Source organism: Cornus florida, unplaced genomic scaffold (genome assembly GCF_030987335.1).
Source record: "Cornus florida cultivar Cherokee Brave unplaced genomic scaffold, ASM3098733v1 CherokeeBrave_3.0.0_Hap2_Chr09, whole genome shotgun sequence".
NCBI classification, from domain to species: domain Eukaryota; kingdom Viridiplantae; phylum Streptophyta; class Magnoliopsida; order Cornales; family Cornaceae; genus Cornus; species Cornus florida.
Window position 1 is genome coordinate 88,210,734 of NW_026775579.1, and position 25,669 is coordinate 88,236,402.

Sequence of the window (25,669 nt, forward strand, 5' to 3'; positions counted from 1 at the left end):
GGGTGAGTAAGGATTAGTTCAAAGATATTCTATAGTTAACGTTACTGTATGATGGTATTTAAGTAAAATCATAACAATCGGTTACCTTGGTCAGTAACGGGTAACTGTTATAAAGTTTTTTTTTAGGAAAATTTTAAATAATTTTTAAAATTATTGGGAATGTCTATATAATTATGACAGAAGTCCTTGTAATTTAACTTATATTTTTTTTAACCAACTTTCTCACACGAAGACCTTTTATATAAAAGTTTAGGAATTGCAACTCACATTGATACCATCAGTCAAAGAATTAAAGTTAAATAGAGAATTATAATTAACATAATAATCACACATCATGCAACCTATATATTTAGAATAACGATACTCTTAAACAAAAAGGCCGAAATTCTGTCCGAATCTAACGTGGCAATGCCACGTCATGCAAGTTCCATATTTACGCATGAAAAATCTAAAATCTCCATTACCCAATTTTTTTATTTTTTATTTTCCTTTTTTTTTTTTTTATTTGAAATATCTCTCTATAAGATTTCCTAAATTAATTAGGATTTCCAATCAATTCTTCAGACAATCCCTCAACTCCGTTTCTAGGGTTTCTTTGTACCTTTTCTTTACAGATTTTAGATTCTATCATCACTCTGTATGCTATGTTTTCCCCCATGGATATAGACTCTAGTTGAAGTTCTTGATGAAAGCATGTCTAGATCAATATACCCATCAAAAACATTCAACATAGCATAAATTAATTTTGTTTCACCTAATCGTGGAATAAATCTCTTCCTATTGTTAGAGACAGTTCAACATATTTTCACCACCTCAATCCCTTCTAGAGGTGGGTGACAGAAACAGACGAAAGGGGAAGTGAGATGGATAATATATAGAGAGAGAGAGAGAGAGAGAGAGAGGCGGGTGGAAAGGAAAGAAGGAAGAGGATAGAGATAGAAATGCATAGATAGAGACAGAGGGGGGTATTTGGATACTACAACTCTTAAGGGTCTGTGCAATGGAAAAGGGTGGAAAGAGAAAGGAAGGTGTTGTAGGGGGATTAAAAATTTGTGTTTGGTAAAAATTATTGGAAAAAAATGGAAGGGTTTGAAAGGTTATGTGAAAACTTCAACAGTGTTTTTCTTATCCTCCCAAAAATAATAGAAAATGAAAGGAAAGTGAAGGCAATGGCTGATGGAAGAGCTGTGATACCAATTTTACCCTAAAGATTACATAAGTTTGCAGTTGCAAAGAGAGTGAGAGGTGGTGGGCCGGTGATTGAAGCTTGAGAACTGCGAACCCGAACTGGAACAACGGCTATGGAAACTGAAAAATATGGGTTTTGATTTTCTGAACAATCTGAAATTTTTTGAACAGCGGTGATGGAACCCGAATTGGGTTTTGAACTTTTGATTCTTGCAGACAGATATGGGTTTTGAACTTCTGCACAGAGAGAGAGAGGGCAAGTTCAGAGTTGAGAACGAGAATAGAGATGGATCCTGGAGGCGAGATTGGGGAGGCTGAAATGATTTGCCCTATAATAAAGATGGAGCTGATATGAGGCTGAAATGATTTGCCCTGTTTTTTCTTTTATTTTCTTGTGGCTATAGGAGACTATATATATATATATATATATCTTTTAAAGTATAAAGGGTATAATAGTAAATTTATTAAAATAATTCTCTTTCCTTTCTTTCCCTTCCTTTTTCCAAACATGATTATTATCCTTCCCTTTCTTTTCTTTTGTTAAACACAATACAAAATTAAAATTATCTTCCCTTCCCTTCCCTTTTCCTTATAACTAATATTATCCATCTCCTTCAAACCCACCCTACCAAACATAAAAAAAAATTGGGATGAATTTATGAGGAACAAACAGCTTTTGAACTGATTATGTGACATTACTAAATTTTTGCTGTCCAAATTGGAATGAGTATCATTACTCATTTATTTATTATTTATTATAAGTGAAGCACCAAGTAGCCCAACTAGCATTGCGTTAAGTAACAAGAAACGTTTTTTATTTTTTGTTATCAACCTCTAAAAAAGTAAAACGAAAACAAAAATCATTTTTAATAAAATATTTTTGTTTTCCTATAACATAAAACATTTTCAATTTTTGTTAAGAAAGAAAGGAGGAAACATAAAAATGATGTTTTCTTATGCTTTCGGCATTGTAGTGCAGAAACGTTTTCACTAATGTTACTAAACAGACACTATTCATTTCAAATAAAATTCATATTATCCGTGTCATAGACAAAGTTACATATTAAATGTTAATATATATAACATAGAATATATTAAATATTGTATATTAATTTTTATTTGATAAAAATATATTTTAATATATAATATATTAAATAATAATGTAAATTATTTTTTGTGACAAAATAATTTTTGATATAGAATATAATGTTATTAAATTACTAAGCTGTAGAAATTTTATATTATCATATATCATATATATATTATATTATATGTAAATATTAAATTATAATTAATTTACAATATTATAACACAATATATATTTTATCACATATAAGATATATTACATATCACATAATAAATGTATACAGTATACATATACATGTATTTATATACATAAATACATGTATAAATACATTTATAATTTTAAATTAGATTTTATAGATTTATGGCTTTTTAATACTAATGGAAACAAGTGTCGTGGGTTGTTTCTTGTGTCTAAGAGTTTGTGTTCAAGCCATCTATCCTTTTCCTCACTTCTAATCACAAACTCCTAAAATTCTTGTTATGAAAAAATTAAAAAATAAAATAAAAAAATTAAAGAATATTATGTATATTTTGTAACAAATATATATGTGTTTATTACTAAACATTGTTATTGTTTATATTTTAAAATTTATGACAACAAGTATTAATAAACATCATTTATGCTTTCTATTTTCATTCAAAAAAGTAAAATAATGTTTCTACTTTTGTAAGACTGCAAAAGAAAAAAAAAAAACCAACGTTATTAAATGGACCCTAGGCAATTTTCAACTTCAAAGAGTACTGTGCCGGGACGAGCAGGATAAAATTTTGTAAATAAAGGATGTTGTCTTATGCGCGAGTATCGCAGCATAAATTGTTTATATCGGTTGAAATTTTTTCTCAAACTTAGCCCATCTCATACATTTCTAGGACTTTGGTCCCAAAAATTAAATAAAATATAGTCATTCTTTGTCTCTCCTAATTTTATTGGCAAGCCTCATGTTTGGGATCATATAAGAGAGATTGGATTATCTCTTTACTCTAAGAGCAAATGGCATAAAACCCCTTTTAGCTTTAATTTTTGGTAAAAAATTATGCTGAAAAAAAAAAATTAGCATAAAACTCTCTACAAATTTTAGTTGTCCCTCAGTCGGAAAAACGAAATTGCCCCTCCCAACCATTTAAAGTTTTTCAAAGTAATTTCCAAAAATGTTTTAGATTATAAATGTGATTATGTGAAAGTTTCTAAGACCTTTAATTTTTAAGGACAACCCCTTAAGAAAAAGGCAAAAAAAAAAAAAAAAAAAAAAAAAAAAAAAAAAAAAAAAAAGCTCTTCAAATGCATCATGTCTAGAAGTTTATTTTTTTTTCTATAAAAAATAATATATATGTATATAGTTTAAAGTAACATTTTTTCAATTATTAAGAAGAAAAAAAAAAAAATCAAATGTTTGGGATGGGCAATTTCGCCTCAGAAAAGGGTTTTTTCCCACTGGGGCAGTATTGCAACAACCAAAATTCCAGGAAATTTTTTTGCCAAAAATTGAAACTAGAGGGTGGATGTTTTCATACAATTTGCCCTTTTTTATTTTTATTTTTTTTACTTCTTGTATTTTGTCCTTTTCGACAGTTGCCATGGCCAGGCTGAATCACAATCTGCCGCAGTCTTCTTTCTGCCCCCACAATGAAAAAAAAATGATGATACTGTCCATGCATGACAACAAGTAGTCGTGATTGGACTTGCCAAAGTCTTCTGTGTATGGCTGCTGTGTAAAACACACTCTTCGCATAGGACAATTGGGTCAAAGTCTTCTGTGTATGGCTGCTGTGTAAAACACACTCTTCGCATAGGACAATTGGGCCTTCATTTGCGGAGAATTAACCAGAAACATGCCACTTTCAAGTCCATCAATGGCTTCATCAACATCTACAACTATCATCAATAAGGTACAGTTATCAACATCTCACCATATCTTTCATTTTTCCCAGGAAAATCTCACTGACCCATATCTTATTTCTCTCTTTTTCATTAACTATTGCTATTATTTTCCTTTGTTGGGTTCAGAAAGATGTGGGTCTCTCTGCTTTCTCTTCACAACCCTCGTTTGGTATTCAGAATTCCAGGAAAAGCGTTTCCCGGAAAATTGTTTCTGTTATGGCACCACAGCAATCTGAGCGCAAGCCCTCCACCACTGGTTCAGTTGGGTTTCATTAAATTGATTTGTGTATTTCCCGTGAGGGTCTGATCACTTGGTTTATTTTGATGATGGGTTTTTTTGCTTTGATTTTGTTTAGGTCAAGACTGCGATGACGATGACCGAGAAGATATTGGCTAGGGCTTCTGAGAAACATCAGTTGAGCCCTGGTGATAATGTTTGGGTCAATGTTGATCTCTTGATGACCCATGATATTTCTGGCCCTGGCTCGTTTGGAATTTTCGAGAGAGAGTTTGGTCACAACGCAAAGGTATATATATAAAATGCACCTCTATATTTTGATTTCTAAACTCAAATTATCATTTAAGCGGATTATCAGACAACTCAGACATGGATCGGAACATTTAATTCAATAATCTGTTAACTAAACAAATAAAAAATGAATTGTATCCAATATGAATTGTGATTGATCTGGTCCGATAATAATTCAATTCAATATAATATAATATATAATATATTATTACTAATGTCATAATATATAGTATTTACAAATTATTAATTATTAAATTATTTTTTGGTCTTCTTCGTCAATCTGTCTATTTTGTCTCAATTTATTGTACATGAGTCTATTTTGTCTCAATTTATTTACAAATTGGAAGGAGTCATCGGATCGTATAGGATCCTCTATGCCCCTTACTAGATTCGAATGGGATCAAACCTGATCCGGTCCGAATCTGACCAGGCGTATTGATAACTTGTTATATCACTGATTTGTTAAAATCAAGTAATTCCAAAAGAATATCCTAATGACGTCTCACTTCCCGTCTTGGAGATTGAAAGATCGGAATCTTTCAGTAATTGTTGGGATGGGGGATTGCATGTCCAGTGGTGGACCATTTTGGCGTTCTAAGAGCCCCAACATCATCACCATCAACGGAAAAGGAAAAAAATTAGAAAAGAAAAAGAAAATAAAGTATTGGGATGCAATTGGAAGACACATGAAGTGTTGTGATGAACAAGAATGCATCCGCATAATCATATAATGAAAAGTGATTTGAGGTTTCCATTGAAATCCTTAAGCATCCTTTTGTCAAATAAGATGCATGATAATGTCAACTTTTAAAAAGCTTAATGGATTCGTTTTCAATTTTTTCGTTTAAAATGATAAACCGAGACAATATCTGTCAAAGTTTCGAACTTAAAAGCATGTACTGAACTTAAGCTAGTTGTATTCAAAATAATTATCCGACCATTATGAAACTTTACTTGAGTTGAGTCCATGACGTCCATTCAACTCTCGGAGGCTTAAAAGTCAAGGCCTCCATCACCTTGAATATAAAATTAGTGATTGAAATTATCAACTATTAAATCCAACATATTCTACTCATTATAAAGGCAGTGAATCGGCGATATGCTTATAAGTTACATCATGTTGTCAAACAAACACTTAAAAACATTGATTTCTTTTTATAACCACGTTATTGTTATTTATTTTATTTGGAATGAGATGTTATATTTCATTGTTTCATTTTCACGTCATTTTCTTCGATATTACATCCATGCTAGCTTTGCCTTGAATTTAGAACTTATGCAGTTCCTAATTTATGACAGTTTTCTTGTGTCTTTTTTTTTTTTCCTTCATTCTTCTCCAAATTTTTATTTATTTTTCTAAAAAAATGTCTAATTTTTGTGCTTTCTTTCTCTTCAACATTGCAGGTTTGGGACCGTGAAAAGATTGTCGTTATACCTGACCACTATATATTCACAAATGATGAGAGAGCAAATCGTAATGTGGATATCTTAAGGGAGTTCTGCACTGAGCAAAATATTAAGTACTTCTATGATATTAAGGATATTGGGAATTTCAAGGTATAACTTTCCAGTCTTTTGAGATGCCAACTGTTAATATATATGCTAAACTGGTTATTGTCCTTTCCATGCCTGTGTAAATGGAAAATAAAATTCATTTAATGACTCTACAGGCTAATCCAGATTATAAAGGTGTATGCCATGTTGCTCTTGCCCAAGAAGGTCATTGCAGGCCTGGAGAGGTGCTCTCTATCTATCTATCCATATTTTTTATAATATCAATGTTCAATTATTAAAATTATGCACATTTCTCGATTATTAAAAGTTATGCACATTTTACACTTTCATGTCTATATTAACTGTCGAGCCCTTGTCAATTATCGCCTTTAGGTCCTTCTAGGTACAGACTCCCACACATGTACTGCAGGAGCATTTGGTCAGTTTGCCACTGGGATTGGAAATACAGATGCAGGCTTTGTTTTGGGGACTGGAAAGCTTTTGCTTAAGGTTTTTAAATATCTTATAATATTTTTAATAAGCGATTATGTCACATTTTCTTTTTGTCCAGTGAATTATACGTGGATTGAATTACCCAAATGAATGCTTTGGTATTCCCTCTTACTTTATGATTTAGTGAAATAATTATTTTTGTTTTGAATACTTAGGTGCTTTCGCCTAATATTTCTTCACGATGCTTACTTTAGTCTTCCAGTTATTAACATTCTTAGTATACGACTTAATTTGCAAATTTCCTGCTAGTACCTAAACTTGACATTCTCCTTGGATTTTTTGTTGTCATTTATTACATGAAGATGATTTCGTCTGGATCTCAGGTTTTAGAAGTAGCGTGTTTGCATGCATTTTTATTATCCGAGTGTTTTAATTCACTAATCACTACCTTTCCTTGAAGATTTGGAAGGAAAGTTGATACCTACCCGATTGGATGTAAAAGCTTTATAAATCTATGGGATTGTAATTAACTTCTTCTTTGTTTTTTTTTTTTGCCCTGGAGGGATGTTGGGTGGGTGAATTAATCCAAATCATGAATTTGTTGTATTCAGGATTTATTATTACCTTACGTAAAGAGAAAAGTTTCTGCTGAACACAGTTGAAATGATGTGTTCCATTCCACACAAGTACTCCAAATGAGATCCAGATAAGTGAAATAGCTTTGTAAAAAGGAGAAGACCTATTTAACCAGTTTACACTAAATTTGCAGTACAGTTACTTCTTTCCTTTGGTTTCTGAGATTAATCTCTGAGTTTTCTTAAGCCTTCTTTTGCCGTTTTGAAGTTTTGAATTTCAAAATAGTATGGATTCATGTGTCATAGTATTCTAGCTTTCACTATTATGGTAGTGCGAGTTAACCATTTAAATGCCCGTGACTAAGTCTTTAATGGAGAGATTGTTTCTTGTCTGGCCACAAGTTTCTTAAGAAACCAAAATTACAATTGCACGGTCATGGTATTGCCTTTTTAAGTCTGAAGAATTTAATCTTTAAATCCCAACACAAGACTGATATTTGTAGACATAACTAGAATAACTACTGTAAAGACTTCACTGCATTATGCTTTGGTAATTTCAATTAAATTTGTGTGCTTGACAACTTTTGTCAAGGGTGTGTGTTTATCTGTTAGTTTTTAGACATTGTTTAATCCTCTGGTACTGCTTGCTTTTAATACTTTCAATCTCCTTATATCTTTAAACTTCAGGTGCCTCCAACTCTGAGATTTGTACTGGATGGTGAAATGCCTTATTATTTGCTCGCTAAGGATTTGATTTTGCAAGTAAGTTTGCCTGGGTCTTTACTCTTATGGCATTTGCTTCCCTTGCATGGGCATAATTCGGCATCTTACAGAATATGTTACATCTATAAGATCTGCCTAATAGGTGAGGATACAATAAGTGATATGGGCCGGTTATAGCTCGCTGGCATGGGATCGGGGCAAACAATTGAAGTATAGCCCATACAAAAGCACCACGGAATGGGCCGAGCTTGGAGGATCCACTGAAGAGGACCGAGCCCATTGGAAAGAAGGCCCAAAAGAGATAGACCAGCAGCATTGGTAGTTGCCTATAAAAGGGCAGTGAAGAGAATGAAATAGGGGATGGATTTTTGATTATTGAAAATGTAATAAGATTCTGTAAAAAGAAAGATAGAAAAATCTTTGCATCTTCAATTGGCGCCGTCTGTGGGAACGACGAAGAAGATCGATTCGAGCTTGATCAATATCATGTTAATTCAAGCAAATTCGTGAGCACAAAGTTTGATTTCTGGAAGTTGAATCCAGATTAGTGAGATTGTATTTTGTTCAGAGAAGATTCTTGCTTATTGTTGATTTTTAGGCATTTGCTTCGGAATTATGCAACTCTGATTTGTTCAATTACAGTTAGATCCGGTGAGTTCAAAGCTAGAAAAGCTCAGATCTAGCAAACGGTGACCATGATTCGGTGAAGTTGAGTCCAGATCTGACGGAATTCACATCGGTGACGCTCAGATCTGGTTAGGAATTCGTAATTCATGCCTTTGCTTCGCTCCGGAATCATGATAGGGGGTGAGAACTCCAATACGGTAGAGAACGTCCAGCAAATGAAACTTGATGAGTTGATGAGCATGATCGAAGCTCTCCGGAGAGAGAATGCAGATCTAAGGACTGAAATACAGCGTCAAGAAGTTCCGGTGATTCCGCGACCGCTCCCGGTAGGAGAAGAAGTTGCACGTACCGATGCGGCACATTATGGCGAGGAGGTAGGGAACAATCAGACAGATCTTCACCGCGAGGAGGTCCGGCCAAACGATTTGCCGCCAAATCCTAGTCGCGTTGATGATCGTGAAGGATTAACTCATGTGGATCCACGGCGTGAACAGATCAGGCGAAACGAAGCCATGACTTTCGATCCATATCAAGAAACGCCCAACCGAAGAGAAGCAATGGAGTTTGATCGTCACAAAGCTATACCGCCGTGGCACAAAGAGTTTGTTGAGGAAAGATCATTCGATCCGACTTATCGGCCTTCCGTGGCGACGTTCGACTATCGCAGCTCAGAGAGGAGATCTGTAGATCAGAGAGCAATCGCAGGGTTCCAGAGGGAAAATGAAGCCCTCCGTTCAGTAGCTCGAACAGTTGATTCACCATTCACCGATGAAATTCTGAATGCTCCGAGTCCGAGGAAATTTTCCATGCCCGTTTTCATCCTGTTCGACGGAACGACCGATCCGATTGATCATGTGTATCATATCCAGTTGAAAATGGCTCTGAACACTGAGAATGATTCATTGATGTGCAAGTGCTTCCCTACAAGTCTAGCTGGACTAGCGCTCAATTGGTTCAAGAACCTGCCGAGGGGCTCAGTGGATAGTTTCCGAAGCTTGTGCTATCGGTTCATAAGCCAATATTATGGAAATAAGCGTCCAACAAAGGACATTTCGAGCCTATTCACAATGAAGTAGCATGACGATGAGCGTCTCCAAGCTTTCCTGACCAGGTTTAACCTTACTAAGAGTATGGTGATTGAATGTCATCCTTCTACGGCGGTTCAAGCATTTATACTGGCCATGACTCGTGGCACTCCATTCCACACAAGTTTGGTAGTGAATACGCTGAAGACTATGGATGAACTTAATGAAAGAGCTGATGGATTTGTGCGCTTGGAAGAAGAAGAGGTGGCTAACGCTCGGAAGACATCTGTCATATCAACAGAGGAAAAAACCAAAGCAAAGATCAGACAAAAGCAGGTTCAGCCACAGTGTCAGCCCTCGTGGAAATCTGAGAAGAGGCCCAGGGAGGAAGAGTTGGTTACTCCATTGAAAGTTACCTTAGCAAGGCTGTACCAAGAAAATAAAGATAAGTTCCGATCTCTTTTACCAATCAGACAACCCCTCAAACAGAGGGATCAGTCTAAGCATTGTGCATTTCATTCTGACTTTGGCCATCAGACTAATGAATGCAGGAACTTAAGGAGACAGGTAAAGAAGCTGATAGCCAGAGGGGAGTTCGCAAGTTATATTCAAGGTCCGGCGGTGGAACAGAACCGACCGATGGAGCACCTGACGAGGAGTCAGAAGTCGAACTCTCACAATACGCAACCAGTTCGAATAATCAATGCAATTCACGGCCGGCCTGAGCCTACTGAGGAGTCAGATGAACTGCTTCGAACACGCCTTCGCCAGGCACGGATGAAGAGGAAGATAGGCAGTGTAAACTCTCTGCACCAACATAGCGCATCAACACAGATAAAGTTTGACAGAACAGATTTATTGCGTGTTCAGATCCCTCATGAGGACCCGTTGGTTGTCAGTTTGACGGTAGCCGAATGTTTGGTACGCAGAGTTCTGGTTGATCCTGGAAGTAGTGCGAACGTCATGTCGAGGGACACATTTGATCAGCTCGAGATCAAGTCGGACCGGCTCAAATCCACTGGGAATCCTTTGCTAGGGTTTGATGGAAAACGAGTGGAGCCCATTGGTACGGTGGAGGTAGCAGTACACGCTGCGGAAAGGGTTTTGATAGAGACCTTTGTGGTTGTCGAGATTCATCCCTCTTACAACCTTCTGATGGGCAGAGGGTGGATCCACAGAGTTCAAGGTGTTCCTTCCACTCTGCATCAAGTAATGAGATGCCTGGGGCCAGACGGAACCAAGGTGATTGACATTCATGGGGACCAGGTTGCAGCTAAGGAATGTTATTCAGTAACGCTAAAGTATGCTGAAAAAGGGAAAGCTCCCATCTGTTCAGCAAACCCGAGATAACAGTTACAGGAGCCTCCCTCCAAGCAGAGTGGGGAGGAGGAGCCAGTGGACTTGACCGAAGAACCCCTGGTTGATGTGCAGATCGATCGGTTCCGACCGGAACGAACAACCAGAGTGGGGGAACGACTCGCCGTGGAGGAGAAACAGGAGTTAGTTAATTTCTTGTCTCAAAACGCCGACGTATTTGCATGGAGCCAACTAGACATGCCTGGGATTGATCATTCTGTATCCTGTCACTCCTTGAACGTTAATCCCAATGCAAGACCTGTAAAGCGGAAGCAGCGACGGTTTGCTCCCGAGCGCAACCGGATCATTGCCGAGGAGGTTAACAGGTTGCTTGATGCGGGATTTGTGAGAGAAGTGTATTATCCTGACTGGTTGTCAAACGTTGTTGTGGTGCAGAAGAAGAATGGGAAATGGCGAGTATGCATTGATTTCACCAATTTGAACAAAGCCTGTCCGAAGGATAGCTTTCCGCTGCCGAAAATTGATCAAATGGTGGATGCTACTACTGGGTATGAGTGTTTAACCTTTTTAGATGCTTATTCAGGTTACAATCAGATCCCCATGGATTCTGCTGATGAAGAGAAAACTTCTTTCGTTACCGAACGCGGGACGTATTGCTACAAAGTCATGCCATTCGGACTGAAGAACGCCGGAACAACTTATCAAAGACTTATTAGCAAAATTTTCAAGGGCCAAATAGGGAAGACCGTGGAAGCTTACATTGATGACATGGTGGTAAAAAGTAAGAAGAAAGTTGACCATCCGAAACATCTACGAGACGTATTTGATGTGTTGAGGCAATATGAAATGAAGCTCAATCCAACCAAGTGCTCATTCGGTGTAAGTTCTGGCTAATTCCTGGGACACGTGGTTAATCATAGAGGTATAGAGGCAAGCCCTGCCCAAGCAGAAGCTCTGACTAAGAATGCCGAGCCGACGACAGTCAAAGAAGTGCAAACACTTACGGGACGGATTGCTGCATTGAGTCGGTTCATTTCCAAATTGTCAGATTGCTGCAAACCATTTTTTGACACAATACGAAGCCATGGCAGGCAAGTTTGGGGGGATGAACAACGCCTAGCATTAACTGCTCTGAAAGAGTATATGCAGAACTTTCCGGTCCTGTCAGCTCTAGAACCAGGCGAAAAACTATTTTTATATCTCGGAGTATCCAGCATCGCGACAAGTGGCGTTTTGATCCGCTGTGTAGGGGGGAAGCAATATCCAGTGTTCTATGTTAGCAAGACAATGACTGAGGCCGAACGACGTTATTCAAAGGCGGAGCGGGTGATACTCTCGCTAGTGCATGCAAAAAGAAAGCTCAGGCATTATTTTGAACCCCATCCTATCATCGTTCTAACCACTTTCCCTATCAGAATAATCCTGCACAAACCAGACTTCTAAGGAAGGATGACGAAGTGGGCCATAGAGTTAAGCTCATTTGATATCACATACGAACCCAGAACGGCAGTCAAAGGGCAAGCGGTGGCAGATTTTTTACTAGAGTGTGATTCAGAGGACATGGAGGAAGACCTTCATGGTTACTTGTGGAAACTCTTTGTTGATGGATCCTCAAATCAGATGGGTGCAGGCATTGGGATCAAACTGCAGACGCCAGAAGGTACGTCCTTAAGTCAAGCGCTCCGGCTTGAATTCAGAGCTACCAACAATGAAGCGGAGTATGAAGCACTGCTGGCAGGACTTAAGCTTGCCAAGGAGATGAAGGTCAGGAATTTGACTGTTTTTAGTGATTCGCAATTAATTGTTCGACAGGTGAATGGCGAGTATGAAACCAAAGATGAAACGATAGAAGCATATCATTCTGCTGTTGTGTGGGAAGCCAAAAATTTTGAAAAAATTGAATTCATTCAAATACCGAGAGAGCATAACGAGGATGCCGATCGGCTAGCATGTAGTGCCTCGGGTTCTGGAGAAACATTGGCAAGGGTGATTCTAGTAGGAATATTAAACCAGCCATCTATTTTTGAAGAACCTTCGGGCTCAGATCCTTGGCAAGTGAATGTTATTCCATATGAGCCAAGTTGGATTGATCCGATCATAACTTACATCCGGGATGGTACTCTACCTGAGCAAAGAGATGAGGTTAGGAAAATCAAATCGAATGCTGCAAAGTACGCCATAGTGCATAACCAGTTGTACAGAAGATCTTTTTCCGGGCCGTACTTAAAGTGCGTCACCCCCACAGAGGCTCGGCAGATACTGCGAGCTATTCATGAAGGTGTATGTGGTAACCATTCAGGAGGAAGGTCTTTAGCGCACAAAGCAATGACACAAGGGTACTTCTGGCTGAACATGTCGCGAGATGCGGAAGAATTATCCAAAAGGTGTGATAGGTGCCAAAGGTTTGGACCACTGATCCACCAACCACCTGAGGACTTGCACGTAATGGCCACACCATGGCCTTTCGCACAATGGGTGATGGATCTGGTTGGTCCTTTGCCAACTGCCAGAGCTCAGAACAAGTATGTGCTGCTGGCTACAGATTACTTTACTAAGTGGGTGGAAGCAAAGCCGTACCCGAGCGTGACTCAGACTCATGTGAGACGGTTCATTTGGAGTAATATTATTTGCCGTTTTGGTGTTCCGAGGTCAATTGTCATGGATAATGGGACCAACCTTGACAGCAAGTAAGTAAGAGAGTTGATGGAGGAATATAGAGTTAATCAAAAGCTGGCGGCAGTAAGTCATCCCCAGGCTAATGGACAAGCAGAAATCACGAATAGAACAATCTTTGCTTGCATCAAGAAGAAGCTTGAAGATAAGAAAGGAAAATGGTTAGACGAACTGCCGAACGTCTTGTGGGCTTATAGAACGACCCCAAGGCGACCGACCGGAGAAAGCCCATTCACCATGGCATATGGTACCGAGGCAGTTATACCAGTCAAACACTTGGTTCCGACTGTTCGAAGCTTGGCATGGAACCGAGAGCATAACGACAGTATGTTGAGGTTTAACCTCGATATGTTGGAGGAAAAAAGAGATGCAGCGGCAGTAAGGCTTGCGTCCTACCAACAGACACTTATGAATAGCTATAACAAAAAGGTAAAGCATAGAGACTTTGCACAAGGTGATCTGGTTCTGAAGAAGAAGGTAGGAATGGTTAAGAAAATGGTGGCAACTTGGGAAGGCCCATATAGAGTTGCAAAAGTCTTAGGGAAGGAGCTTACACTTTAGAAACCATGGCCGGAAGTTTGGTCAACAAGCCATGGAATGCTACGTCTCTGAAAAGGTATTATCAATAGAAAATCGAGTTCCAATTTTATCATTGATCATTCTCAAATTGTGTACGATGGATGTGGTTGGTCCTCTGCCAACTGCCAGAGCTCAGAACAAGTATGTGCTGCTGGCTACAGATTACTTTACTAAGTGGGTGGAAGCAGAGCCGTACCCGAGCGTGACTCGGACTCATGTGAGACGGTTCATTTGGAATAATATTATTTGCCGTTTTGGTGTTCCGAGGTCAATCGTCATGGATAATGGACCAACCTTGACAGTAAGCAAGTAAGAGAGTTGTTGGAGGAATATGGAGTTAATCAAAAGCTGGCGGCAGTAAGTCATCCCCGGGCTAATGGACAAGCAGAAATCACGAATAGAACAATCTTTGCTTGCATCAAGAAGAAGCTTGAAGATAAGAAAAGAAAATGGTTAGACGAACTGCCGAACATCTTGTGGGCTTATAGAACGACCCCAAGGCGACCGACCGGAGAAAGCCCGTTCGCCATGGCATATGGTACGGAGGCAGTTATATCGGTCGAACACTTGGTTCCGACTGTCCGAAGCTTGGCATGGAATTGAGAGCATAACGACAGTATGTTGAGGTTTAACCTCGATATGTTGGAGGAAAAAAGAGATGCAGCGGTAGTAAGGCTTGCGTCCTACCAACAGACACTTATGAATAGCCATAACAAAAAGGTAAAGCACAGAGACTTTGCACAAGGTGATTTGGTTCTGAAGAAGAAGGTAGGAATGGTTAAGAAAATGGTGGCACCTTGGGAAGGCCCATATAGAGTTGCAGAAGTCTTAGGGAAGGGAGCTTACACTTTAAAAACCATGGCCGGAAGGCTGGTCAACAAGCCATGGAATGCTACGTCTCTGAAAAGGTATTATCAATAGAAAATCGATTTCCAATTTTATCATTGATCATTCTCAAATTGTGTACGCACGAATGAACGAAATTTTGAAATCTATAAAGAGTTATCTTCTTATGAAAAAATTGAATGTTTAAAAATTAGCAATGTAAGTGGCAGCTGGCACTATGAGCCGAACGCCAAAAACTTACCAAAAAAATAAAAGAGTGAAAGTGGCAAGTGGCATTCTAGCCGAGCGCCAACCACTCAGCAAAGTAAGTGGCAGCTGGCACTATGAGCTGAACGCCAAAAACTAGCCAAAAAAATAAAAGAGTGAAAGTGGCAAGTGGCATTCTAGCCGAGCGCCAACCACTCAGCAAAGTAAGTGGCAACTAGCACTATGAGCCGAACGCCAAAAACTTGCCAAAAAAAAATAAAAAAGTGAAAGTGGCAAGTGGCATTCTAGCCGAGCACCAACCACTCAGCAAAGTAAGTGGCAGCTGGAACTATGAGCCGAACGCCAAAAACTTGCCAAAAAAATTAAAAAGTGAAAGTGGCAAGTGGCATTCTAGCTGAGCGCCAACCACTCAGCAAAGTAAGTGGCAGCTGGCACTATGAGCCGAACGTAAAAAACTTGCCAAAAAAATAAAAGAGTGAAAGTGGCAAGTGGCATTCTAGCCGAGCGCCAACCACTCAGTAAAGTAAGTGGCAGCTGGCACTATGAGCCGAACGCCAAAAACATGCCAAAAAATAAAAGAATGAAAGTAGAAAGTGGCATTCTAGCCGAGCGCCAACCGCTCAGCGAAGTAAGTGGCAACTGGCACCATGAGTCGAGCGCCAGAAACTTGCACAAAAAACTTTTGCTGTGACACACTAGCTGAAAGCCAACCACTGAAATACAGAGAAGAACCAGATCAGATAGCATTGAATCATTAAATCAAGGGATTTATGGTAAGAGTTCGATCAAAAGTTGGCCATCTCATTAATGATGAAGTTTAAGAGTTACAAAAAATGATGAGGTATACAGATGGCAAAAATACAAAAGAAGGAAGGTCAATACATCAAAAAGGTTCTAACTAGAAGCATTTGCCCTGTCAGCTTCTTGATGGTGCTGAACGGCCTCCTCATCATTGTTGGCGTTACCATCCTCACGGGGAGGAGAATCGAGCTGAATGACAGAATCATTCTGCTGAGTCCTATTTTTCAATAGCATTGGAAGAATCATTCTGCCGAGGGTTATCTTCAGCAGCAGTGACAGATGGAGTCACGGTGGACAGAGGAAGAGCGTCCAAAGTCAGAGCGGTAGAAGGAGTAGGAGTGATTCGGGAAGAGGCAATCTCTTGGCACTCATCAAATATGCCCTCAGCAGGGGTGGAGTCTGGATCGGCATAAATACCCGGAAGATCAATCTCCAGCTCCCTGTCAACCTCATCAGGGGTAGAACCAGTCTGACTCTCACCCGGAACACGATCGGCATGACCCTCTCAGAACCCCTGAGCATATCTGAGGGCCCCAACTCTGGAAAACCGAGCGTGCAGAGCTAGCATACCACCATTTACCCTACTAATGGTGTCGAGTAAAGTATTGCGCTCGTTCAAAGCCCTTTTCTCAAAGGCCATCCGAGCGGATTGCTCATCACTCAGAAGGCGTAGCAGTTCTTCCTTTTCAGCCTTTAGGGATTCTCGCTCGGTATGCCAAACGCTCTTCTCGAGCTGTAAAGCATTCCTCTCATCCTGAAGAGAGTCCGTCTCCTTCCTCAGGGAGTCCCTCTCCTTTTTAACTTTGCCAAGCTGAACCATCAACCCGGTCTTCTGAGTAGCCAAAGCATCGTTCTCCTTGTTAGCTGCACCAAGGCTGTCAGAGAGCGTGCGAACCTTGGCATTCACCAGCTCAACCTGCTTTTGCATAGCCATCATCCCATACAGGGTCTGTAGAGATATACATGACAACTGGTTAAGCCGAGCAGATGGTTAGAAGAAATCAAGTGTAAAGACTGTATAAAGATTCATTGACTGAGAGGCAGAAGTTACCTCCATGGCAGATAAGGGAAACCGGCTGAACACTTCCTTCTGAGACAGACCCTTGGCTACCTTAATGTCTTTAGGAGTCCACATGCTCCTGTAGTATGCCATAGCTGTCTGACCATCCTTGAACATGGTTTCGTTCGGCTTTACAGACGATCCGTCTGTTCGAATGAAGCGAGGGTTCCATGGTGCTGTTCTTGAGGCAGAGGCATGCCCAGAAGGGGTAAGGGGCCTAGTCAGAGGAGGCCTGGTTAGAGGATGCACGGACACATTCGGCCCAGAAGGCCTAACCCTCTGTGACAAAGGAATGTCATCGAGGCTGAGGGCACTATCAGGCTGATGCCTTTTTCCTCTTGTCTTTTCCGGTGCGGAAGCAGTAGTAGAGCTGGGAAGGTTGCTGACAGAGGGGGTCACGTTCGGACTAGCGGTTGTTGTGTTGGAGATCGGGTCAATAGCCGTCACAATCGGATCAGTGGAAGGAGTCGTATCAGAAATGGTGGCGGAGGAAGATACTGAAGCTGGAGAAGAAGTTGCTGCAGGGGCAACAACGGGCCTGGGGGCAGTTTTCCTCCTGCCAAAGGAAGGGATTTGGAGTTGACTCATTGTCTTGCCGAGGGCTGAGAGAGCAAGGAGGTTGTCTGAAGTGAGGAGGTCCGAGCAGGAGGGAATGTTGGTCAGAACGTACTGCTTCAGGTAGTTATCCCTATCCCTGCACACACCGTAGCTCAAATCATCACAAGGAATGCCTAAGGAACGGCACAAGAAAGTACAAAAACGAGGAATGCAAATCTCGCAAGGACAGTCACTCCTATGGGTTTTGTATTTTTTATAAGAAGAGACAAAGCACTCTTCAAAAGCGCTCGGGATAGGGAAATCCTCTGCAGCTGGAGAAAACCAGGCTCCCCTAACCCCAATTATATTTTTCCTTCAACCCTTCTCGAATTTGATCTTATCTTTGCAGATGGACCTCTTCTCAATGGGGTAGAAGTGGTAAAACAGTTCATCAGTTCTGATTTTGCTAACCTTGTAACAGAGGAGAAGATCTACGAGGTCCAGATCTAGAATTCTGTCACGGTTCAGAAGCAACATAACTGATAAAATCCTAAGGAAATTTGGGTTTACTTGCAAAGGGGAAAGTTTTAGTTTATTAAAAACGTAGCAAAAGAAGGGATGCAAAGGGAACCTAAGGAGGTTAAGATGAAGGTGTGAAAACAGAACCTCGTCGGGAAGAAGGTCAGCACCGGTTCTATTATTCACCTTTTTAGGGCAATTTCTAATTTGTATATCGTCGGGAAGGTGAAGTCTCATGCGAAGAACATCTAGATCTACAGTCATGGTGAGAATGAATGAGGATTTTAAGGAAGAAAAATAGGTCTTCCGAAAGAAAAAGGCAAATGAAACTAACCTCAGAGAGTGAGAACGTCAAAGGGTACTGCAAGGTCGCTGGAAAAAGGAGCTTTTGTAAGAAATCGCCGGAGAAGATTTGAGCAACAAAAAAGTGAGATGAAGACGTAAAGAGAATCGATGGAACATCTATGAGGCTTATAAAGACAAGGTGGGCCCGAGGGCCGAGGAGTCAAGAAAGTGAGGAGTTTTTTGAATCTCGAAGCGCCGACCCCCAAATCTAACCGTCCATTCTCCCATGCAATCTTCTCGAGCCGTCAGGTCATGATTAGCAGCCTCTAATAATTACCCCCTAATTAATAGGGAGTAATTATGGGGGCAGTTGAGGATACAATAAGTGATATGGGCCGGTTATAGCTCGCTGGCATGGGATCGGGGCAAACAATTGAAGTATAGCCCATACAAAAGCACCACGGAATGGGCCGAGCTTGGAGGATCCACTGAAGAGGACCGAGCCCATTGGAAAGAAGGCCCAAAAGAGATAGACCAGCAGTACTGGTGGTTGCCTATAAAAGGGCAGTGAAGAGAATGAAATAGGGGATGGATTTTTGATTATTGAAAATGTAATAAGATTCTGTAAAAAGAAAGATAGAAAAATCTTTGCATGTTCAATAGGTTACGTGGTTTATTTTTTTATTTTAATCATTGTGGAGCCTCCAAATTTTGTTGATTCACTCTACGGTTTTGACATTGCAGATTATTGGTGAAATATCTGTGTCTGGTGCAACATATAAATCAATGGAGTTTGTTGGAACTACTGTTGAAAATTTAACAGTAAGTACTTGATTTCCCAATGCAAATATCTAACATATCTTTGTATGAGTTGTTTAAACACACACTTATCAAAAAAAAAAAGAAAAAGAGTTGTTTAAACACACTGCACTGGAACATGTTATAATATTTCTACTATTTTGCATTGAAAAGATGGAGGAAAGGATGACTCTATGCAACATGGTCATTGAAGCAGGGGGGAAGAATGGCGTCGTCCCAGCTGATAGTACTACGTATAAGTACCTCGAGGTTAGTGCTATCATCATCAAATCTGTTTTAACTCTATGTGTGTGCGTGCGCACGTTCCTGCTTTTTTTTGCAACTACATTGCCTGCCTAGGGCTTCTTTCTTATTTGTGTATTCTTGCAAAGGATATACTAGAAGTTCTTATTATGCAACTAAATTACCTTAACCAATATTTACAATTTTATTCTCTCTTTTACTCAGGATAAAACATCTATGCCCTATGAACCAGTTTATAGTGATGAGCAAGCAAGGTAATTGAGAGTCGGAACCTTTATCTACTGCTAGGAACTACTCCTTCTCTTCTATATATTTATATGGGGTTGGGAAAACATAAGTACATTAATTAACATGATCTTTGGACACTCCAAAGAAGTCTGATTAATTTATTCTTTTCATTGCATTTGATGGCATCTAGACTTCAACGTGAGCCATTCAGAACTGGAGCATTAGCAAAAATTATAGTTAAATCAATACTTCATCCTTGTGAAAAACCTTACAAATTTAAAAATGTAATGTTGGTGCGAGGATTTTACCTTTTGATTTAACTTCTCAAAATTTGCTTGGGTGAACTAGTGCATACTTAATGTTCCCTATGTCTCATTCTATTTCTATAATCTTTTTTGCTTCAGGCTTCTTGTTTGTGTATTTTAAGAATTTGTTAACTATAAATATAGTTATAGTCTTAGAATACTACTTAACACAATTGGAGGTAGTTCCTTTGTTTCCACAACTTTCTTTAATTTTAAAGTAGCTACAATTTTTTTCTTTGCGTATCCTATTTTTACCTATCAAAAAATAAAATAAATAGTTCTAGTCTTATTTTTTGGGATCCTAAAATCCTCAATCCGATCCTAATGGGTCCCCCATCAATGCAACGTATCATATCAATCCTAACAACCTTGCTTTATGGTTGAAACATTACAAATCTCTATTCTGTAGAAATTCATATGCTTAACTATTTAGATTGATGTCTTCATTGATTTTTGCATTGAAATTTAAGGTTCCAATTATTGAAACTTTTTGTTCTCTGTTTTTAAAATTTTTTAGTTGGGCAAATATTCCCATATTCTCAAGGTTGGATATATCATATCTGTTGTTCAAAAAGTTGTCGTTCGCTCCTGTTAATTTTTTAAGAAATCTGTATGTATCTGTAGTTAATTTTTTGTTTTGTTTTTCCTTTTCTGAGTAAAGGCTGGTGGTTGATCATGGTTCCATTTTCCATTGGTGAATACTTCTTTCATCATTTGAACGATAAGTTTATGGGCTTTACTCTATTAATTCTGTATTAATTGATGAACCATGAAAGAGAAAAGCAAAAGCAAAAAGGAGATGTGTCTTGATATTTAACCATTTTTATTATTTGGGTGATCATATTTTTTTTCTTTATATTTTTAATATTTCGATGACAACAAACCTTTTGGACACCATGTGGCAATGCAATTCCTGATTCTATTTTCCTCGTTTTTAAATGCCTATTGATGCTCAAAAAGTATGTAATTTGTTTTACACATGCTTTTGGAACATCAAATATAATTTGAGAATTGTAGCCAGAAAGATAATTGGAGGATTGTAGCCAAAAAATAAAGTTAGCACAATTATACAAATCCATCAAATCATTTGGGAATACAAATTCTTGTTACATCAAAAAGATTGATTTGGTTGGAAATTTAAGCTGAATCTCAGTTTCACACTGATATTCCAGATTTGCTTGTCATGTCGTTGTGGCTTACAGCTGAATGAAATCTTATGTTCTATAATACTATGGTCATGTTTAGACTTGGTTTATTTTCAGTTTTGACACATTTAAAAATTCTCAATTGAAAACTTATATTGTTTGTGGTTCAAATCGCAAAAAAGGGAGTAATTACGTAAACTAGGAAAGATTATTGTTGTCATATGTATAGATGATGGTATTGGAAGAAAAAGATATTTCTATGTTTTATGTTCCTTCAAGATTTTTCTTGTATTGATTTCTTCCAAAGTTCTCTTTTAAGACGTAATATCTACTGATGAGCTTACTTTGATATCTTTTAGGTTTCTCTCGGAGTACAGATTTGATATCTCAAAACTGGAGCCATTGGTGGCAAAAGTGAGTGGCATCATAACTTTAACCTCCTTTTCATTTGTGAGAGAAGATTAAAAAGGACTGGTCCTCTAATGGCCTCTTTGGCTTAGGAGTTGGCTTGAGTGGTCAACCTCTAGGTCTAGAGTTCGAGAACAAAATTTAGCCTAAGTATATATAATCCTGTCTTATGAAATACTCTTCCAATATCAGAATAGGATAATTTATTACATGACAAGTATTTTGTCCATGTTTTAAATGTTTGAAATAATTTTAGCATTATCTTTTATAGTGAGTAGTATATTCCATGTTTTGCAGCCTCATTCTCCTGATAATCGTGCTTTAGCGAGGGAATGCAAAGATGTGAAAATCGACAGGGTATATATTGGATCTTGTACAGGTGGGAAAACCGAGGATTTTCTAGCTGCAGCCAAAGTGTTTTTAGCTTCAGTAAGACACGAAATATCTCTACTGTTTATTAATCCTTTTCATCAGAGTGATTGTTTGATGCTGACAGAATTAACATTTGAACACCACTATTCTTCTTTAATACACACACTTTCTTGGATTGGAATTCAATTATATATTATCTATTATTATTCTAAAAGTTATAAATTTCCAGCTGCATATCAAGGAAGCATCTAGTAAACCCATGTCTGATAATAAACCGTAGTGCTATGCGAAATTTGCACGTATTATTTCATGTTCTATTGTATAGAGTTTGAGGGGTGGAATGGGTACAAACCTTATTTCTAGCACCTCGCATCAGTGGGACCAACACTGCACTATAGCATTTTTTTCAATTGTATTGGTATATGGACACTATAATCTGCTTCAAATGTCATTGTATTGTGTACATTGTGACTAGGAATTAATTACATTTTATGGCAATCCATATGATTCTTTGACAGTCCATTTCTTGGTAAGGCATTCTTTTACTTCTCTCTCTCTCTCTCCCCCTCCCTCTCTATGGAAATCCACCTTTTAGCACGTGTCACCATCTGATCCAGTTTGAAACCACTCAAGATGCACACCATCCCTTTCGGGGATATAAAGGTTATTTCTGTGACTGCTTATTTACTTGCATTTCTGAAAAGTATGAAACCTAGACGCCAAATAATATTTATTGGCATGTCATATTCTTATTCTTCTTGAGCTAAAAAAATAATCTTATTATATGCAGGGCAAAAAGGTCAAAGTTCCCACATTCCTTGTCCCTGCTACCCAAAAGGTTATTGCTGTTAGGTCTTTTAGTACTGAAGTTATAATATTTATGCAATTGGAATATCAAATAGTTCATTATTGGTCGAGAAAATAGTGAAGAATTCATATGTTGAAATTTTTAGGTGTGGATGGACGTATATAGCCTCCCAGTTCCAGGATCTGGTGGCAAGACTTGCTCCCAGATCTTTGAAGAAGCTGGTTGCGATACACCTGCAAGTCCCAGTTGTTCTGCTTGTATGGGTGGCCCTAGAGACACTTATGCACGACTGAATGAACCACAGGCAAGCCAGTTCTTTTTTCTTTTTTCATTTTTTGTTATTGGAACACTGATTAATTGATGAGGGATGGATAATAAACCTGATTAATTGATGAGGGATGGATAATAAACCTATGAGCTGGATTATACGAGTAGCTAGGGTTGTATCTTCAATATCCCCGACAGAGAGGCCTTGGGGCCAATCTGTACGAGCCAATATATAGGAAAGGATGCGATTATAGATACCATTGCATATTTTGAGAGTGCATTAGTGTGCTTTTGCAAGCTGTCGGGAAATGATGCCTCTTCTCGCTGGCTCCTGGGCTGTAATCAAGCTATTCAATCCACTTTGTTTTTAAGCTTATAATCTTTTCCTCAAATTTATATATATACATATATACATACTGCTTTAGATTGCGGTAGGATAGTTATCTAATAAATAGACCATTCTATGCTTGGAAAAAGTTAATCCTGGAGTGGTATCGTGTTCCCACATCATTCTCTACTTTCACTATTGAAAATTTTGGTACTTCGGCAACAATAAATTATTTTCTTCCTAACAAGCGTAATACTCCATTGTCTTTGCTGATAAAAAACGGCATGCTTAGACTCAATAACTGCCGTGGCTATAAAAAGTTCAGGCAGTTTCTGGCGGGAATTTTTCTGCTTAGACCCGTTCATATCATTAAATTATAGGTTATATTATTAGTTTTGTGAAGGGCTTGGCTTATAATTGCAGGTCTGTGTCTCAACAACTAATAGGAACTTCCCTGGTCGAATGGGGCACAAAGAAGGCCAGATTTATTTAGCTTCACCGTACACAGCAGCAGCATCTGCTCTGACTGGTTTTGTGACGGATCCCAGAGAGTTTCTGCAGTAAGCTATTAATCACGGCAGCACAGCAGCATTACGAGATCTCCGTACTGCTTGAACTTTAATGGAGGTGCTGTAGAAAATATTAGAGATGTAACAATATGCTTTAATGTTGAAGTGAGAACGCTTACGTAATAAACTGCTCAAGGCTCTGACTAAACTGCTCAAGGATCCCAGAGAGTTTCTGCAGTAGGCTATTAATCACGACAGCACAACGGCAACGGCGTTATGATATCTGCGTAGTGCTTGAACTTTAATCGAGGTGCTGTAGAAAATATTAGAGATGTAACAATATGTTGTAATGTTGAAGTGAGAATGCTTATGTAATTTCTTGATCTCTCTTCCCATGTAACAATTTGTTGTAATGTTAAAGTGAGAACGCTTATGTAATAAACTGCTCAAGGTGCTGTAGAAAATATTAGCATGCTACATGTAATTTTACCGTCTCGGTTGAATGGCGCTGACTTCTTAGTTTCATTTTGGAAATGCAAAATGGTAGGTAACCGAAAGAGGAATGTGCTGTATATAGTTATGTTGGTAGAAAATGAGAGCTGGATCAATTTTTTTAGTAATGATCCAACGAAAATCTTATTCTGACTGGTTTCCGTAATCTTAGACTATATTTGAGTGACCTTAAATACCATTTTCTTGATACTACTATAGTACTATACCATTAGATTCAAACATATATATTAAAATGAGGGGGGTTAAATGGTTAAATATTTTTTTTTGGGCAGACGAGGGGGAAGGGGGATTTGGGTACACCCGATTGAAAAAGTGGGTTCCCTATCAACTAAGTCATTGTATAATACCATAATTAAATATTTAATTGAGGAGGTGAGAATGAAATTCCTTTCATTTTAATTAATCCGAGCAAAAGCGTTAAAATGATATTTTTTTTAAGCAATAACCGTATCCGCATAATTTGTTCCGTGGGAGAATTATCAATCTTCCGAGTTGAAAAGTTCTCACTTTACTTTCTACCACTATTTTTTTTATTATTTTTTTCCCTTGGGTTTATTGCCAAAAAAATGCTGCTATTGAGAACATTGCAAAATTGTAGGTAGGTAAGTAAAATTAAGGAAAAGAGTATGTACAGTAAAGCCCAATGCTGAAATAGCAAAGGCACAAAAAAGGGGCCCAGCCCAATGCCAAAATAGCAAAGGAACAAAAAAGGGCCCAGCCCAATACAAGAAATTCAAATCAGAAGCCCGCCAAATGTGCCCAAGGTGAGAGATACAGCCATAAACAAATTTATCAAAAGAATAACTATAGGGAGACTAATGAATTAACTCCGAATAAACATCGAATTTGATGTGTTTTTGTTCACCTCATCTACTTAAACAATTTCTAAAAAATAATTGTTTAACACGTGATAAGAATGACCAACCACATCAGATTCGATATTAATTCGAGAATTCCTTTTTCGGTCACTTGTCATTACTCTTATCAAAATCACTACAGGTATCTAACAGAAATCACAGGGAGTTGCTAGCATTATTCCATTTTTAATACTCAGGTGGAACACAGATTGTAATGCTGTGAAATAACAATTTTTTAAAAAATAGTTTTGAAATCATTGGTTCAGATTGATCACCATCGAACACGCAAGCAAAAAGTTAAAAAAAACTTATACCGTATATTTTTAGTCTAAGTCCAATTACTTGCTTGTCCGGATGAATTGGACTCAAACCATGTCATATCTTTTCAAAAAACAACTTGGCAAAAAATATAATATGAGTTAAGGGAGGAGGGGAGGTCCATTTAGGAGAAGCCCAACTGCCAA

The 25,669-nt window shown here is 38.5% G+C and overlaps 1 protein-coding gene across 3 annotated transcripts; it reads left to right on the forward strand.

Moving 5' to 3' along the window:
- Window positions 1-3,901: 3,901 nt before the first annotated feature.
- Window positions 3,902-24,358, forward strand: LOC132274940 (3-isopropylmalate dehydratase large subunit, chloroplastic-like). Of its 3 annotated transcripts, XM_059776310.1 has the most exons (15): window positions 3,903-4,161; window positions 4,280-4,414; window positions 4,510-4,680; window positions 6,087-6,239; window positions 6,353-6,421; window positions 6,570-6,686; window positions 7,892-7,966; window positions 19,148-19,225; window positions 19,376-19,471; window positions 19,670-19,719; window positions 21,503-21,557; window positions 21,849-21,980; window positions 22,714-22,761; window positions 22,877-23,035; window positions 23,750-24,358. In XM_059776310.1, the coding sequence occupies exons 1-15, from the start codon at window positions 4,105-4,107 to the stop codon at window positions 23,888-23,890; spliced, it is 1,536 nt and encodes a 511-aa protein (XP_059632293.1). In that variant the 5' UTR covers window positions 3,903-4,104; the 3' UTR covers window positions 23,891-24,358. The 3 variants fall into 3 exon arrangements, with proteins under 3 accessions (XP_059632294.1, XP_059632295.1, XP_059632293.1); XM_059776311.1 differs by lacking the exon at window positions 7,892-7,966 and having other exon boundaries at window positions 3,902-4,161; XM_059776312.1 differs by lacking the exon at window positions 6,570-6,686 and having other exon boundaries at window positions 3,902-4,161.
- Window positions 24,359-25,669: the final 1,311 nt, after the last annotated feature.